Here is an 18795-nt window from a genome sequence, read left to right on the forward strand (position 1 = left end):
CACGGTCAGTAAGTCCAGTGCCAAAGGCCCAGAAAACTAGGCCAATGCTGCAGCGCATCAGGCCCCCACATAGTAACTCCTCTCCCGGCTCTGAGAACACATAGGCCCTTCTTCAAGGAAAGTAGGAAAATTCCTGGGAGAGTGGGCATTTATCCAAAAGGGACAGCACCACCCATCCCACCATCAGGGGGAATTCTGAACAAGGTAAGAACAGTCAGAACTAAAGAACAGTTGGCTGTGCGTGCCATCTGCAGGGTGTATAATTGTGGCTCTCATACAGGATGGATTTTGCTCCCCATCGGGTTGATTATCTGTCAGGTTCTCAAGCCTCCCAAATTGGCCACACTTCATGATTTCTCCGATGCTGGCAGCACCTTCATTGTTCCTTGTGCTTCTGCCCAAGGTCTTTATCTGAGATGCTTTCCACTCTCCAGTCTTGGTCTCCCACCTGTAACCATTCCTCTGAACGGTCACACTTAAGTGTCCACTCCTCCAAGCCCCTCCCACAAGAAGCCAACTCCTCCTTCTCCCATTAGCCTGTATCTCATTGTCATCCCGCTTCCTTCACGTCAGATGAACTCAGACATGGGAAGACACCTTGTGTCTTGCCCTGAACCCGATGTAGTAATGTTTAGAGTGTAGGCCCTCAACAACAAAACATATATGCATGCATTAATGATCTTGGTTCTTACAGCCACACTCTGAGGTGGAAGGCAGTTACCCTTATTCTCATTTACAAATGGACATACAGCTCAAAGTTCATTGCCTTGCTCAGGGTTGAATAGTGAGTAAAAGAAATGTTTGTCAAACTGGACCCAGGATCAATAAGCTTCTAGACCCCAAACTGCACACGTAGAGCATCCAGATCTTGGCCTCTCCTACTGTTCCCAGCAGAAGGACAGATGATAGACAGACAGATAGATAGACGATAGACAGATGGCTGATACGTATTAATGGATGCATGCGGGGAGGGGGAGGAGTGGTCAGAGGACACAAATGATAAAAAGCTAATGAGGTAAAACTTTAATAGCTGAATCTAAATAAATGATGACAGCTCAGGGCCTGGAGCCTGCTTGGGATTCTGTGTCTCCCTCTCTCTCTGCCCCTCCCCTGTTCGCACTCTGTCTCTCCCTCTCTCTCAAAAATAACCATTAAAAATAATTTTTTAAAAAATTTTAACGTTTATTTATTATTGAGAGACACAGAGAGACAGAGCATGAGCAGGGGAGGGGCCAAGAGATAGGGAGACACAGAATCTGAAGCAGGTTCCAGGCTCGGAGCTGTCAGCACAGAGCCCGATTTGGGGCTCAAACCCACGAACCATCAGATCGTGACCTGAGCCGAAGTCTGATGCTCAACTGAGCACCCAGGTGCCCCCAAAATAATTTTTTAAAGGGTGTTCTTTGAACTTTTCTTATTCTAACCTCTGTGTAAGTTTGAAATTATTTTCAAAGGAAAAGTCAAAACCACAACAAAATTACCTGTTTCATTCTTCATTGCTAGCTACCCAGCAACTAGCTGTAATGCTAAAATAATCCATTGGGAAGTTAAAAGCGGACGCGATGCTTCAGGAAATGCTCATTTCTGTCTCAGGCCTCTGCACTTGCCGGCCCCTCTGGCTTTCACCGCTGGACGCAGGCAGGACCTGCCACCAGGGGGAAATCTGCCCAAACCCAAACGCACTCTGATTTTCCTCTTAATTTCCAGTTGCCCCAACCCACCCCCACCCCTAGCCCCCTCCCCCGGCTTCGAAGGTAGCACACGCACCCTAACTGGGTTTCTGGACACTTTCCTGGGCGTCTTTTCGCTTATTATTTAACAAGGAGGACACAAGTGGGCGCAAACCCATCTCGGTTCACACCTGGAGCCTGTTCCCAAAGGGGGTCACTCCCCAGTGGCTCTTCCCCTGACCTCTCCACTTGGGGTCGGGCAGGCACTGCGAGCGCCTGACCCCCCCGCTGCCATTTCCTCTCCGCTTTCCCAGCGGCTGAAGGCGCGAGCGGGGGCAGGGGGTGGGGCGGTGAGCGGGAGGAGGGGGCGCGGGGCGGGGCCGCGGGCGCGGGGGGCGGAGCCGCGGGGCGCGGGGAGCAGCCGGGGCCGGCGGGGAAGCAGGCGGCCGCCCCACGGCAGCTGCAGGGCGCGCGGTGCTCGGACCGCGGGAGCCGGGGGTGCGCGCCCGCGGCTCGGCCCATGCGGGCGTCGGGGGCGCGGGGATGAGGGCGCCCGCGCTGCTGCCGCCCGCGCTGCTGACCTGCTGCGGCTGGCTGCTCGCCCCGGTGAGTGCGCCCCGCGACCCGGGTCCGCGCCCTGGCTCCCCGGCTGCGCTGCCCTCCCGCGTCCAGGCGGTGGAGGGTGGGGGGTGGGAGCTGGCCCGAGACCTCCGCCCGCCCGCGCGCGCGCCCCGCCCCGTGTCTGGGGGAGCTGCGGACCCTTCCCCGCGGCTCAGGGAGATGCGTCTGCAGCCCCGGGTTCGCGGGGCGCGGGACCCAGCTTCCTCCAGGGCGCTGGTCCCGGCGGAGCTGCTTCAGCCGCGTCTTCCCGAGGCGCGGGGCGCCCCGAGCGGGGTCAGGGGACCGGGCTGCGGCCACCTGCACGGGCTTCCCCCGCCGGAGGGAAGTGAGGAGTCTCCCACCTCCCGTAGTTGCTCCGGGGTGTCACCGAGGGACACGCTGTGGCTAAAGAAAGTTTCCTCTCGGAAAAATACCCTTTTCGTCGCTACGAGAGCACAGCAGGAAATGATGCCCTGCAGAGCAGTTTGTTAAATGACTGTATTAGTGGGACATTCCTGTCATTTGAAGACCTTTTAAACAAAATTGTCAGCCTTGTGTCTTGCTTCCCCCGTAGAGCGAGGCCGTTGTGGCCGGTTGAGTGCGTATTGCAGCCGGTCCCGGCCCCACCGAGCCCCAGCCCCTCCTGAGGAGGTGAGGCCGAGGGCGGGGCTATGTAGGGAGGTGGTGATCGCACTGCTTGGGGGGCAGAGAACCTACTAACTCCCCTGTCTGGTGCTAAGGCTTAGCAGGCCTCTCCTCCCTCAGAGGAAGGCGGTTGGACAAGACCTTTGTTAGTGATTTTAATGCTTTGAAAGAGCCAGCGAGTTAGGAGTACCAGGAGTTATTCTGGCTGATGCAGCTTTCATTTTTAAGATGTCCCAAAGTAAGTCCTTGCTCTGCATGTTCCAAGAACGTCAGGAACCACAGTGTCTTTTTATACCTTGACAAACATGTTTTAAGTCAACATAACTTTCCTAATTCTGAAATGTAAACCATTGGCTTGTTCAGATAGGAAGGTACAATCTGTCTGAAACCAGGAGTTTCTATAGTTTGGTGGTTGTCCGGAAGTGGGCTGCAGGGAGGCGCTTGGTGTCTTTTTTAAAATGAGGGTAGATGTGGCGAAAGTATCAACGTTTCCCTCTTAATTCTGTTCAGAAACTGGATTCCTGGTTAGAGTTCTAGCTGACCTCTTTGATAGTAGGATAATTAAGTATAGATGACCATAGTATACTACCCAGAGCATGACTCTCTTAGAGTAAAAATAAAATTTTGGTCAGACACGGGACGGGGTATGCAGCCTGCTGTGTGAGCACTTGGGGTGGGGGAATAAAAACAGAGAACATTGGGTTTTCATGAAAGCAAATCAGAGAATATTTTCTTCTAAGGCTGAAATGTGTCGTTTTGTCTTTTCACCGTTAATGGGCAATATTAACTGCACCTTTGGTTCCTGCGACCCATTGAGAGGGAGGGGAAATCAACCACCTCTTGTTTGGTGGCAACCACAGTGACGCAGCCCTTCCCACGCTTTGTCTCCCTGCTTACCCCTCTGATCGTCCTGAAAATCTCCTTCGCACCAATTCCAAAGTTTCAGATGTGACCTGCAGTCTCTACGAATAACGTTATCCTATTAGAGCTCTGTTGAGATGCAGAGGCTGTGGTCCTTAGGTGAGGCGTGTAGGCGTCTGGGCTAGCGTGTGGGCATTGAGAATGGTCTGTGAGGAGATATGTACATCCTTTAATTAAATCAAGGACCACGAAATGGAGGGCTCCAATACTGAAAGATGATTAGGATCAAAGAGCTTTATTACTGCCAGATTAGTACCAACATCATACAGTGTATGATGTTAGTAAGCTGTTTTCCTGCTCAGTAAAAAAAAAATATTTTATTAGATTTTATGTTTGTTTTAGAATTCCTTCACAAAGTGAATTTGTTTTCATAACCATGCCAGAAATATGAAGGTGACTGCTTTTAAATGAATGTTATTTGGGGAGCACTTTGGAACCGAAGGGTGTTTTATTTTATTTTGTAGAACTGTTGTTTGACTTTCCTGTTCTGGTGGAATTTTTTGTCACTTCCATTTTTTTAAACCTTGACCAGGTGAACAGTGTTCACCCAGAATGTCGATTTCATCTGGAAATACAGGAGGAAGAGACAAAATGTGCAGAGCTTCTAAGAACTCAAACAGAAAAATACAAAGGTAAGGTAGTCACGGGGTGAGTGTATGGTCCTAGCTAGATAACCTGACGGGCAGATAGCTGATGCCTCACTCTAAACATTGAGGTTTTAAGGTCACCTGCGTCTTCACGAAAAGGTCTGTTTCCACTGTTTTCTAATGAATGCTGGTAAAACTCCTATGAATATTAGGGGCGGCAGAATCCTTCACACAATAAACCTTTTAAAAGAAAGCCGTAATCCTTAATACTAACGGTATCCATCGTTTAACATAATAGTAACAGTTACGGAAATAATTTCATGGGCATTGTTATGCTTTGCAAAAGCAACTCCCATTTCTACGGAATGGGTATCTGATTTCTTTCCTTTAAAAACTGTAGTCACATCACAGATTATTTTTGTCAAATTAAGAATGGTGGAGGAGCGCATGGGTGGCTCTATCAGTTAAGCATGCGACTCTTGATTTTGGCTCAGGTCATGATGTCATGGTTCATGGAATCAAGCCCTGTGTTGGGCTCCTTGATGAATGCTGAGTGGGGAGTCTGCTTGGGATTCTCTGTCTCCCTGTCTCTTTGCCTCTCCCCTACACACACACACACACACACACACACACACACACACACTCTGACTCTCTCTCTCTCTCTCTCAAAATAAATAAATAAATAAACAGTAAAAAAAAAACAAACCCACCAAATATATTAAAAAAAAAAAAAAAAAGAATGGTGGAAATGTCAGAAATCAAACAAGAAAATGAGACTTGTGTTTTCCCAAAGACACTATTGTGTCTAACCCCTATTGTGAATACCGTGAATTTGCTCCTTTTATTTTCTCCAGGTCAAAGGACACATGCTGGGACCACATACATTCCAGTTAGACACACTCCAGGTCTATAAACTCAGAAGGTGCTGTGACAACACCCAAATTATAACAGTAGCAAAAACCTTTTGTCCTTCAACTTTCTTTTTCTCTGTCCATTTTCAAATTAAAATCAAAGTAAGACTGTGTTATGTGTTCAAATAGTTTAGTGTCCTGCAGAGGGACTTCAGACCAGACTTACAGACACAGGCTTTGTTCTAGACCAGCACTGTCCAGAAGAAATAGAATATGAACCGCATAGGGAATTTTTAATATTCTAGTTGCCACATTAAAATAAGTTTTAAAAATGTGAGACTAATTTTAATATACTTTATCCTAATACTTGTATCCAAGTCATTATCATTTCAACTAGTAATCAATATAAAATACTGATGAGAAATTTTACCTTTTTTGTATACTAAGTCTTAGAAACCCAGCCTGTATATCCAAATACATCCAAATCTATCATTTCAACTTGTAATCAATAGAAAATATTGATGAGAAATCTACATTTTTTGTATACCAAGTCTTAGAAAGCCAGCATTTATTTTGCTCTACAGTTTGGACCCGCCACCTTTCGGGTACTCACCACAGCCAGTGGCTCCCATGCTGGACAGTATGGCACCAGACCTCTACTAACATAGACATCCTGTGCTCTTTCTGGTCCCTTCTGGATCCTCCGCTTGCTTGGCTGAAAAATGAGGTCTGTGACCCCAGGACTCCTCCAGCCTTAAAGATCTGTGATTTTGGTAACGCACACATGGCCCTGAGGCCACATCTTCCAAATGGTCTGGTAGAGCTCTGACCAGAGAAAGGCGAATGAAGCAGCTCAGCCCCACAGCAAATGTGGACCAGGCGTCACTCCTGTGCAGAACTCTATGCTGACCATGAGCCAGGTGTGAGGACAGAGGAGACACTGGTTCGGGCAGCCAGAACCTCAAGATGAAACAGTCGTCATGGCCACTGAGGTCTGTTCCCTGTGGTGAAAATTAAGAGATTTAAGACAAATAAATGCTGAGAAGAGACAGACTTAAGAATTGTCTGGTGAGAGGCCAGTGGACCCAGGGCCCTGCAGCTCCGTCCACACTGCCTCCTGCATGAAGGGGGATGGAATGCTGTCTGCTGCATCCTCGGTAGGTGACCCCGGGCTGTCCACAGACTCCTGGAGAGTGGGAACTTCACCCCCTCACGCCATTATTGCACAGTCAAGTTGTTGACGTGTTCTGAGGCTGCCCACAAATGGTGTTCACTCACTGGCGTTAATTTTTCTCCTGGAGCATGAACAGACCTGCTTCTTCATGTGAGTTCTTCCAGTCTTCAAAGGACATTCATTCACAGGCTCCATGGGGCCGAACACGTCCAATTCCTGCAGACTCCCCAGGCCCTCTGCCATCCGCTGTGGATACGCACAGACACTCCCGAAATGGGGGAGGGAAGATTGCCTTGACATGGCTGGCACATGCCCACAGGTTGCACTCGATTTCATGATTTTTGATAGATTGTTTGCAGACAACACACCTGTCCCTCGCGTGCATCTGGGGTCTACTTCCCTCCCCTTGCTTCTCTCACAACTGACGTTTTAGGGAAAAGCTCCTAGAATGCTTAGTGTGTCTTGTTTGTCACTCTTGATTACCCACATTCATCAAGAACATTTTGTTAACAAATAGAAAACTGGCACTGTTTCAGTGGGCAGCAAGGAACACTTAACATTTAAAAACTAGAATATGGCTCATGACTTTCCCTCTGAGGAATCCCCTCACAGTTGGCCAGGGGGTGGCTGGATAACGGACAAAGCAGGACAGAAGGGGCATCTGTAAGTTTGTGCCAGTGACTCACCTCATGGGTGCTGTGTGGCGGGAAATGAGACTAGTTCAGGGAAGTTAGGTTTTCTGCCATTATGAAATAGGATGTTACGATCCACAATCAGGGTTTTTTTAATATATGAAAGATTCTTTTTTTTTTTTTTTTTTTTTAATGTTTTTTATTTATTTTTGGGACAGACAGAGACAGAGCATGAACGGGGGAGGGGCAGAGAGAGAGGGAGACACAGAATTGGAAACAGGCTCCAGGCTCCGAGCCATCAGCCCAGAGCCTGACGCGGGGCTCGAACTCACAGACCGCGAGATCGTGACCTGGCTGAAGTCGGACGCTTAACCGACTGCGCCACCCAGGCGCCCCATGAAAGATTCTTTATCCCTAGTTGTCTCACATAGTGAGACAACTCTCACACAGTGAGATGGAGTGTGGAATTCATTAGTTCAAAACAATGTCCTTTTAGTTTTACTCTGTTCCAAAGGCACGGGTCTGACCCCTAGTCCCTGGCCAGCCCTTCACGAGTCTCAAGTGTTGGCCTAAGAGAGAGCTGATGGCCGTGTGGCAGGGCAGGGGCAACATGGGACGTTGGGGATGTTAGGAACTGTGGATGGCAACTCCTCCTTACGACCCTCAGTTACCATGAGGAAATGCAGGTGCCAGCCTGCCCAGTTCCCGTGTTCAGAGAACACGGAAATGCAAACTTATACATAAAATATTCCAATTTCTTAAGAGTTTGCAACTAGTTCTTTTAAAAAGTTTGGCAGGAGACAAGCAAACCCCCTCTGGGGCAGACAGACACTGCCTGAAAGCTGTCAGATTCTTGCGTGTGACGGTACAAAGACGGGTCAGGACGTTTCCAACATTCATTAGGGTCTCCACACGCCCTTCCCGCCTTCGTCTTCAGGGTCTCAGAGGTGATCTGTCTGTGACCCACACCAGATGGCTGGACGGCAGTATCTAAGTAAGGGCAGAGTCTTTGAAAATCACTAAGTTCACCTTGACATCAGCTGGAGCAGAGAGAACATGGTAGTTTTAGATAGAGGCCGTCAAACATCTTCCTTGTGTGCAGTGGTAGAGAAAAACGTCCCTCGGTTTCCTTGCAATGACAAAGTGTGAGTCCTTAGACATTTTCTTAAATTGAAAATTTTTATTATTACTATTAGCTCTATAGCAAAAATATCTGCGTGTGACCCATTTCACCTTTGGGTCTGCAGGAAGCGCCCGCTAACAGGCCAGCTGCCCTTCAGGAGACAGGTGGCATTGTGACAGTCCTTTAGGCCTGGCCACCCATCAGCTTCTGTAAAAAGAGACAATTTGTGTTCTAAATTCCTTTTTTTCTTTTTAAATTTTTTTTTTCAACGTTTTTTATTTATTTTTGGGACAGACAGAGACAGAGCATGAACGGGGGAGGGGCAGAGAGAGAGAGGGAGACACAGAATCGGAAACAGGCTCCAGGCTCCGAGCCATCAGCCCAGAGCCTGACGCGGGGCTCGAACTCACAGACCGCGAGATCGTGACCTGGCTGAAGTCGGACGCTTAACCGACTGCGCCACCCAGGCGCCCCTAAATTCCTTTTTTTCTTACTTTTTGAAATATACAGAGCTCAAATGCCAGGGTTATAGATAGTAATAAATCACCAGAATAAAGACACTGTACATGAGGTAAGCCAGGAGCAGAGCGAAGGCATTCTGATCGGATGAAAGTGTACGTTTGCTCACTTTCGGCAAAAGTAAAAGTGAGAGGAGACATTAAGGGTCCGTAGTATCTACTTTTAAATTTGTAGGATTCAGAAATTGGTGTGAAAACAGAAACAAAACCAGCTTTCAGTTATAGTAAGGTGATTCGTATAAATCTGACAAGGAATTCTTTTTATTACATGCTGAATCTAAAACAAACACAAACACATAAATCCAGACAAAATAAACAATTTCAATTCTAAACCCCTTTAAAGTGTTCACTTTATAAGGAAGAAAAGCTTAGGAAGTATTTAGAGCTTTGTCACTTAATATTAATTCATCGACAAGACTAACTTAATGCTCCTAATAGACGTATGAGGCCTTCCGAGGCCACAGGTGCCTAAAAATACAGCTAAAATCCGGCAGTGCTCCCTAGCGGTGGCCCGGGCTGACCTGCGTGGGGAGGGCATGAGTCAGCTCCTGCAGGCTTTGCCTGTGCACAGATCGGACAGGAACTTCCGTGGGACTTTGTATTATTCCTGCCTAGACCCGGAGGGGTGTGGACTGTGTCTGAGAGGAGCAGAGGTGGCACCTGGGTTTTCCGGGCAGCTCCACCCCCTGAGCTGGACCATGAAGGTGCTGGGCTGAAATGGCCGTGATGGCAAATGTTAGCTTAGGACCAGGGCCATGGGAAGGGCTCCACTAGAAGACTTACTTTTCTCTGACTTTTTTAAACAAAGGGTGCTTACTACGTTAATTTTGATCGACATGTCAAGAGCTGTGAGGGGTTTGGAGTCCCCATACTTGCAAGCTAACCAGTTGGGCTGCCACGGTTTCACAGATGCCTGCGGGCCTGGGACCCTGGGTCAGAGACAGCAGGCCTGGGGCCCTGGGTCAGAGACAGACTTGACCGCTCCCAGCAAACAGGCAGCTGGGGTGTCATGTTCACATACTCCCTTTCCCCAGATCCCACAGGACTGACGCGGTGCCCGCGGGCGGTTTGTGTCACAGCTGAGGAGCCCTCAGTGTCACGGGAGGCTGCTGGCCCTCCCGCCCAGCCTTTGCTCCAGAGAAAGATGCTCTCTCATTTACTGGGTTCAGCCCAGAGGGAGGCACTGTGCCTGTCTGTCAAACCTGTTTCACAGACATTCTCAAAAAGACAGTTGGGACAAAGCTGTCAGCGCTCTTCCCAGGACAGCGTCTTCTCAGTAGGCTTGAATGTCCTTCTTCTTCTCCACAGCATGACTGTCGTAACCATGGCTCGCTGACCCCCACACACTGTCCTCAAGGGGGAGAGGGCATTTCGTCCCCATCACGGCCCAAGGTCTTACACAGTACTTGGCATTTAAAAAGATACTGAATAAGCTTTTGCTGAACAATTTAATGAAAATTTTCACATTAAAAATTAAGTGATATATGCACATGAAAAAATACCATTCAAAAACGTGTCTAATGGCTAATGTTCCCCACTCCAAACCTCCAGCACCCCTCCCTTACCTCCTAAAGACCGTGCGCACACAGTGTGTAATGTGTCCCCGTTTCCCTTTTGTACAGACGTGAGCCAGGCACCACGTACCCATACACTCCGGTCTGTACTCGGTCTTTCTTTTTGTTTTTAACTTCAGCAATGTATTTGGTCACGGCTGTGTATTTAAATATTCTATTAAGAGATGCGTAGTGTTATAACATACTATTCATCCGTCTGTCCCAGGCTCCTAGGCTTTTAGGGAGCTTACAAGCTGTGCTCTAAGGCCTGCATTTGTTCATGTGAATAAAATACTTCACCAGCGTTTGACAGTGGAGTTCAAGCCACTGATCATGAAATTGAAACATTCTCCTCATGTGACTGAATAACTTGTTAGCAGCTTTCTTATTTCTGTGATGGTTTTGTCACATAAAATGTAAGTGATTACATCCCATTTTACGTCTCATCTCTTCCTTGCACCTTTTTATCACAAAGGGAACTAAACCCTTTCAGAAAATCAAGTGAGGAAGCTGTCTCCTCTGCAGACTCTTCCTGGATCCCCACCTGTCCGAGGCACCTGTTTCTGGCCAGCGTGGCCCGTGCACAGAGAGCCCTGCTGTCACATGCTTCATCTGCTTTGTGGTTGTCTTTCTCCGTGCAGAGCACGAGCCCTTGAAGAGCAAGCTCCATATTCGTGGCTTTCTATCCCTGGTCCTTACAGACACGCGAGCAGATGCGTAAACAGAGTACCCACCGTCTTCTATTCATGTGGGTCTGAAGGGAGGCATTCTGGAAGTTCACGGCACGGCCAAGGAGAATGCAGCTGCCCTTCTGATGTCAGTGTGGTGCTAGAGGCCTGCTTCTTCCCCCTCCCCTCCCCACTGACGTGGTGGGCTCTTGTTCTAGTCCAAATATCTCTTTGGGCCGATAGATTAAATAGCCTGATCTGTTTTTTCCCATTGAACTGGGTCTTTTTTTTTTTTTTTTTTCTGGACTAGATTTCTCGTAATTCTAAACTCCTTAGAATCAGCTAGTAGCCTTGGTTATATAAATAATCAATAATCATGTATTGAATTTTCTGAAAGGAATGACTCTAAGTTTACTTTTTACAGGAAAAAAAATCTCACTGAGAAAGATTCTACCTTGAATTAAATTTTTATGTTTAGACTCACAACAGGAATCGTAAACAAGAAATCGGTTTCTCGTAAGTGAGATGCCTGCACACCTAGAAGCCACGGCCATCGCTGATCTTATTTGGAAGAAGCAGCCTATAACCTGAGGTTAAATCCCAGGAAGGGACTTCGAAGTGGGCTCGCACTGCACCGATTCAGACCAGGGTCACTTCTCCTGTCCTTCCTTCTAAGACCGGCCCAAGTCCCTGGTGCTGGTGACCCCAAGGCTCAGCTCAGCGGCTCAACGATGGCCTTCCCTGCTTCTGCCTCTTTGCTTCGTGTGTTCCCCTCTAAGCCCAAATTTCTTCCTTCCCCCAGATTCTCACAGGACCAGTGGCATGTTCTCCTGCTCTTCTGGTTGGTGGGAATTGGGCTGTAAAGCCGGGTTTCTTCTCCAGATGACCCTGGCAGCACAAGTTCGGATTCGACTGATGTTCTGTTGTTTCCCGTTTGCGCACCCATCACGTGCAGTGTGTACAGGCGGGAGTTTCTACAGCCTGCTGTCTCTGGGGTCTTTTGCCCTGGCACGAGAGCCCTGTGGAGGCCCCCAGCCCCGCCGCACCTGTGCTCTGTGCACACACGTCAGACAGAGCCACGGTTTCTGCCTGGCGCTGGCTGTCCTGGCACGGGCCCAGTGCTGCCTTTGGAGGATGGAAGGTAACGAGTATCACTATGGCGTGACCCCCTCAGATCCTTGGTGGATTTTCTCCTGCACGGTTTTGATTGTTGGGCAGCCCTTCCTGACAAGGACTTGGAGATTTGAAGGTGTTCATTTGCAAGGCTTTGTAGGGTTTTCTGGGTCAAGCACCAATTCTGGGGAGCTGCTTTGAAATGCCCTGTGGCCAAGCCTCTGGTTTTGAGCGGCTGCCTTGTATCATGGCATGAGTGAAAATGAGGCTGTCTTGTCATTTGCGGACACATTGGCTGAGTCTGTCTTTCATTAATTTTTTCAGCATGTTTTTATGGAGTGTATACCAGGAGGGAAGGCATAAAGCGAAATTGGACGGAACATGATCACCCCCTCTCGGAACCCCAAATCACGTCCCCAGCGGCATGGGGTGAGCAGGGATAACAGGGCTTTGAGTCAAAAGGCAGTAAGATTTCTGAGGGGAAACCAGAGAATGTAGGCATACAATAACATCAGTTTACTTGGAACCAGAAACTGACAGTGATAGAAAAATGATTAAGGACTTACATCATCTTTACTCAGAGATAAGACAGAGTGAGGGTGGGTGGGAACACTACCAAGAAAAATTGATGCTTTTTGATAATAAGCTAATCAGCGGCCAGTATTTTGCGAATTTACTACACACACTTTATGCACAGCAGTCCTCCTGTTCAGTGACGTCATGTGTCCTGTGTCAGACCTGGGATGGATTCACTCCCACCTGGCGGCTCCCAGACACCCTGCCACCAGGCCAAGCCCTTTTGCATCTCGGTATTGCTTCTGTCATGACAGTGAGCACACGCCCTCTTGTACTGCAGGCGTCCCTTCTCCGGGTTCCTCAGCCTCTTGGCACAAAGGCATCTGCTGGAGGGACCCTTCCTTTCTGGCACGGATTGATCTGAGAAGCACAGGCTGTGCAAATTCCACCAGTGTGCAGGGCAGAGGGAGGCACCAGGCATGCTGTGTCCCTGAGAGGCTGGGCCCTGTCTCAGGACGAAGGAGGCAGGTGTGCACACGGCAGATGTCAGGGCAGCCCTCCATCCTGATCTGGATCAAGGCGCGTCGAAGTATAGAAATGTGAAAGAACATTCTGAGAGTCTCGTCCAAAGTTGGTGGCAGACAGAGCCCAGGTCCCTGGCCTCCTAGTCAAATGCTGTTTTTACAAAGCCACGTTTGGTATCTTAGCGAGAACATGCTTTAGAAAAGGATTTTCCTTCCTCTTTAGTGTCTGCTTCAAAGAGACAGGAGATTCCTTTGACACTACACGATCTGTTAGCCGAGACTGTGCTTAAGTCTCTTGAGTGCTCACTTTAACTGTCAGCATGTTCAGCTGAAGCTACCTCTTTGCATAAGGGATTCCGTCATTTGTGAAATCAGCATTTCCTTTTCTCTGGCCTACAGTAATGGTTTTGAAGTTTCGGGACAAGACCTTGATTGGTACCTTGTGCCTTTGGCCTTAGTTTCCTCATCACACCCCTGGTGGGGTCCCTCAGTCCTCTGCTCTTCTGTGTGGACATAAGCCTGTCACCGGCTGCTGTGGTCTTTCTGCAGGTGGAGACCGGGAGGTCCGGGATGACAGATCCATGGCCCAGAGCATTCCCAGACGTCTGCACCCCCCTGGGATGGCATGCTTACTGTGACTCAGTCAGCAGTGCTCTGGCAGCCCAAGAGCTACTTCCAAAGACTCCCTCCCTCCTATCCCAGGGAGATATTAACACAGCTTTTTAAATCTGTGACTTCTTCCCAGCTCCTCCCTTTCCTGCGGAGAGAGGACAGAGGCCTCTTTGGGAGGACAGTGGGGGTGCAGCCAGGATGCCTGGTGGGGCCCTGCCCACGTAGCCCCAATGACAAGGGCAGCACGTCCTTCCTACCGCCCCTTCCCCGGCACTTCAGCTCTGTCCTGTGAGCCCCTGGGCTCAGTACCCTGAGACACTAAAAGATCCACGCAAGCCCGTCTGCCTGCTCCTCAGGAGTTCAGAGGAGGGAGTGTTTCCACTGGGGGGCCGGGTGCTGGCTGTGTTCTCAAGCTCCCGGGCTTGGACCAACAGTGAAGGGGAGAGGCACGCATTGGGAGTGCAGGGCGTCAGCCCGGGGAAGGGCTAGGAACAGGGAAAGGAAAACGGAGTTGACCCCCAGCCTGGATTGCTGAGAATAAAGAGCCTATCGAGGGATTCTGGAAAGTGAGCTGCACCTCAGGCAGGCTCTTGGGGCAGAGGCTTCTGAGAGGAGTCGGTAGGGTGGCCCTGGGAGCGGAGCAGCCTGCTAAGTGAGTAACATCCCAGGCGGGACGTGAAGGTGTCCGCTGTAGGGGAGGAGGGGAAGAGCCGTTGCCACAGATGGTGCAGCCAGCAGCCCAACTGCGGAGAGATGGCGACCGGGAGGCCCTGGGGGCTGGACGGTGTGAGTCAGCTGCCCCCCAGAAGTGCACAAGGAGCCGGAGACAGAGCTGAGGGCCGAGGAAGAGGTGCCTTGGGGTGGGGACCACTGAGCCCACGTGGGAGCCGAAGAGAGAGGCAGAGCCAGAGGGCCGCTGAGCGGGTGGGACTGTGTTTGGCAGAAGGCCTTGCGTGCAGACACGAGCTCAAGGGCAGAGCTGAAGGAAGAGGCGGGCAGGGAGGACAGGGTGAGGTATCAGGGGCCCCCACACTCCTGGGGGGATGGGGCTGAGGAGGTCACCAGACCTGGACCCGGGGCACTGACTGGCAGACACTCATGGGGACCCTGGCGGCTGTGTCGTACTGGCCTTCTTAACAGCTGCACTTCCCACAGCGGCCGGTCCCAGAGGGAGCTGGAGCACCCTTGGCTTGGAGGAGCAGGGTCGGGCGTGTCTGTGCTTGGGCTGGTTCTCACACCCAGGGTCACACTCCGCTGTGCGCCTGCTGTGCTGTGTGTGAGGACGATTTGTCACGCTCCTCATAACACTGGTAGATCTATGTCCTGGAACGATCCTGGGAAGTCACCCAAGTCCCGATCATAAATCTGTGGAGGATTATCCTGGGAATAACATGACAGGAGGCCCAGCATATTAGCCTCTCAGCAGAGCAGTGCCCTGCCCCGCCTGGAGTTCACATGGTCCCGACTTGTCGAAGACATTGGGAGCAAGGCTTTGGAGAATTTTTGACATTTAAGGAAACAGAGGCTGCTTGTAAACGGCGATAACAGCAAACACTTCAGTGAGTGAAAGGCACAAGTTGGTTGACACGATTTAGCACACACATCAGTTTCCCTAAACCGACACCATTTTAGGGCCTTACACAGGCTTCTGAAGGCGGCCTGAGGAGGGCGTGGGTGCTGCCCTGGCCTTTGAGGTGTTGGCGGCCCATCCCTGGGCAGCGGTGCTGACCGGAGGGTCCCACCCACAGGCATCAGATTCACTCAGGCTCAACTTGGAGGGCATTCTGATGTTTGGGATTTATTGGGTTTGGCATATTTTTAAATTTTTAAAAAAAATTTTTTTTTTATTTATTTTTGAGGGAGAGAGAGAGACAGAGCATAAGCTGAGGAGGGGCAGAGAGAGAGAGAGGGAGACACAGAATCTGAGGCAGGGCTCCAGGCTCTGAACTGTCAACACAGAGCCTGATGCGGGGCTTGAACCCACGAACCGTGAGATCATGACCTGGGATAAAGTCGGACACTTAACCACCTGAGCCACCCAAGTGCCCCAAATTTGGCATATTTTTAAAACGTGAGTTCAAACTTGATCTCTTTTTTGAAAAATCCTTTGTTTGGTTAACAGCCTTGGTTAATTCTGGGTTTTGAGTCTTGGTTTAATGTGAGTTTGAGTCCCAGAATATGACTCTCACTAATGGAATCCACCTGCACCACCAACCCCAAAATAAAACTTTCCTGCTTCCAGATGCAAAGTTTCAAAGCGATCTATTATCAAAGTGCCATCCAGCGGCAATGTCGTAGCAAATGGTATTTCCAGACCTTAGTTGTAGTTCACCTCCAGGCTACTGAGAAGAGCATTACTTCATTCGGCACCCTAATTAGACAGAATATTGGGGTATCCTGGCATTGTCTGAAAAATACCTTCCCTGTAAAATATTCCTTGTAGCACCTTAAATGTCTCTGGAGTCCAGGTCGGCTGTGGGACCTGGGTTTTCTAATGTGTAAAATCGAGGTGTCTCACAAGTGACCTACAGAAGCAGTATGGCCCCAGGGCCTCATCCAGGCCTGCTTAGCTGTTTCTTTCAGGGACCTAAGGCTTAGGGACCTGCTTTGTGGACTCATGCACAAGCCCCAGGAATGATGAAGCACCAGTCCCCAGCTGATGTCTCTGTGGTGTATTCTCCTGCTGTATCTTGGTCAAGGCCCTCCTGGCAGAGGTAACTCGTGATAGTGCAACCTTGGGAACATAGCAGCTGCTCACTAAACACGGGTTGAAGCAATGAATACTTGTTACTGCAGATGATAAGAGGGCGTGGCTCATGTCAGCTACGAGCTTGTTACATCACGAAGAAAGTGCAGGCTGTTGGTTGGACAGTGTGTTGTTTCGTTTCTGCCTCCACGGACAACAGACAGCTAGGTTGTCACCATGCCCCAAGCTTGTTCTATCAACTTGTCTTCCAGACCCTTCCAGGAACACGCTTCTGGCGTGTGCTTGTCTTTCACCTACACTGATGGTCTGTGAATGTCCAGAGCACATTCATTAGTCCTGAAGAGTTACTGCATTGGCTACGTCCCCTCAAAAGGCCCCTTTCTGCTGTGCTTCTGCCAGTAAGCATTATTTTCATCATTCCTGATTGCAACATTGTAAAAACATTTTTTAATGTTTATTCACTTTTGAGAGAGACAGAGCATGAGCAGGGGAGGGGCAGAGAGAGAGGAGACACAGAATCCGAAGCAGGCTTCAGGCTCCAAGCCGTCAGCATAGAGCCCAACGCAGGACTTGAACCCATGAACCGTGAGATCATGACCTGAGCCAAAGTCGGACACCTAACCGACTGAGCCACCCAGGCGCCCCATGATTGTAGCGTTTTTAAAGCAGCATTTGGCACCATACCCAGCTTAGCAAATGCATGGATGTATCTTGCCGTATCTTACTGGTAAATATTTTAAGAACAAACGATGTAAATATGCATCCTTAGAACAACAGAAAGAAGGAATCCCTCATCTAGTAAGATTTGATCATCACTTTTCGGGCTCAGATTAACTAGGGTTCTATAGGATTTAGCGTAACAGGATATTTGTAATTGGCCCCCAACTGGCAACATGCAAAGAATATACAAGGAGGAAACCAGAAACCCAGGGAAGGACTGGTGGGAAAATTTAGGAGTGGGAAGTGTGTTTTGGAGCCTCCGGACCCAGTGGCAGGTTTACCGGTGATTCTGTCCACTGTCCACAGGGCTGGGAATCTGGACCTGCTGGGCATCTCCAGGCAGCTTCCTTTGGACTTTGTCAGCCACACTGGGGAGACTTGTTTACAGTAAATGCTGAGACGAGCCCAGCACGAAGCGTTCTCTGCTTCTGGCAGTGCTGGAGGGAGGACTGCCGTGTCTCTACCTCATGCACCCTGAGCTCGGGACACAGAGACCCTGGGGTCCTTCCTGTGCTGTGTGCTCAGCTCAGGCTCCTGGGAAACCCTGCCTTGAGTGTCGGGAAGTGGTCTCTGTGTGTATGGGGGTGGTCTCTGAGCAGAAAGTCAAAGCTGGGTAGGGAGGAGAGTGTTAAGTTGTTGCCATTTCTGCCCATTGAAGACTCCAGAAGCAGAATTTACAAGTAGCCCAGTTTTGACTGCAGGACATGGGACAAATCTTACAGTGACCTGAGGCCCCGAGGTGGGAGGGTTACTTGATGATGTGCTGACCGCCACTGGGAGAAATTAGAGGGTCCAGAGCTGCCCGTTGGGGCTACATCTGGTCCTTTGAATCCTGGGTGCCCACCAGTATGTGGCGTCTGGAGTGAGGGGAGAATGCTGGTCACAGAGTCTTCCTGGCTCTGGGGCTCTCGGAGACTTGCGTGTGTGTTCACCTGTTTGTGAGCACCTAGCAGGAAAGGAAAAGTTCATGTCCCCTCAGTGAGCCTGGTGCAGCACGGCCCTGGGGCCAACTCTGTGGGGCCAGCAGGCAGGGGCTGGGCAGCAGTCGGCTTGTCTGGGGATTCAGGTCAGAACAAATGGCTGTGTTCACAAAGCACTGTGTACAAAAGGTTTCTTCCAACTAAATTGGTGAGTCATTCCATTGAACTTTTAGTTCTTTAAATTGATAATAGGCATGGAGGGGGGCTGGAAATGGGAAACAGATCAATGACTTTGATGACCAAAAGGAAGAGACCATTACATAAGAATTTTAGAGCTCAGAGGATCTGTGGAAAGCTCCTAGGTGGCTGCCAAGCCATGCCTGTCGGGACTCCTCCAGTTCTCATTCGGATGGGAGGGACTGAGAACACAGTTCACAGGGCCCAGGCATTCCTGGTGGCAGGCCGCATGGTGAGGCCGCATGTGCTGTGGGGCTCTTATCTCAGCTTTTGTCTGGTTCCTCCTTGTCCTACAGGAACAGAGTGCAAAGCGGGGCTCTGTCTTCAGTCAATAGCAATGAGTGAGCCCTCTGAAAGCAAAAGGGAGTAGCTGCTTTGGAGGCGTTTTCAGGGCCTATGGGATGAGTCCCCATGAGGGCACAGGCCACAGCCTCATCCCTGAATTCGTCCTTGTCCTCTGCCCAGGAGCTGGCCTGCAGGGACCAGGGGCTGTGGCTGAGAGAC

The 18795-nt window shown here is 49.9% G+C and overlaps 1 protein-coding gene across 2 annotated transcripts in view; it reads left to right on the forward strand.

The window, feature by feature from the left end:
• The first annotated feature begins 2088 nt into the window (after positions 1-2088).
• VIPR2 (vasoactive intestinal peptide receptor 2) overlaps positions 2089-18795 on the forward strand; it is a 70961-nt gene continuing 54254 nt past the window's right edge. For both annotated transcript variants that reach the window (XM_058723607.1, XM_058723608.1), the window contains exons 1-2: positions 2089-2276; positions 4369-4468. In XM_058723607.1, the coding sequence (XP_058579590.1) occupies positions 2214-2276; positions 4369-4468 (163 nt within the window). In that variant the 5' untranslated portion in view covers positions 2089-2213. The remainder of the gene's footprint in view (positions 2277-4368; positions 4469-18795) is intronic.

Source organism: Neofelis nebulosa, chromosome 4 (genome assembly GCF_028018385.1).
Source record: "Neofelis nebulosa isolate mNeoNeb1 chromosome 4, mNeoNeb1.pri, whole genome shotgun sequence".
Lineage (NCBI taxonomy): Eukaryota > Metazoa > Chordata > Mammalia > Carnivora > Felidae > Neofelis > Neofelis nebulosa.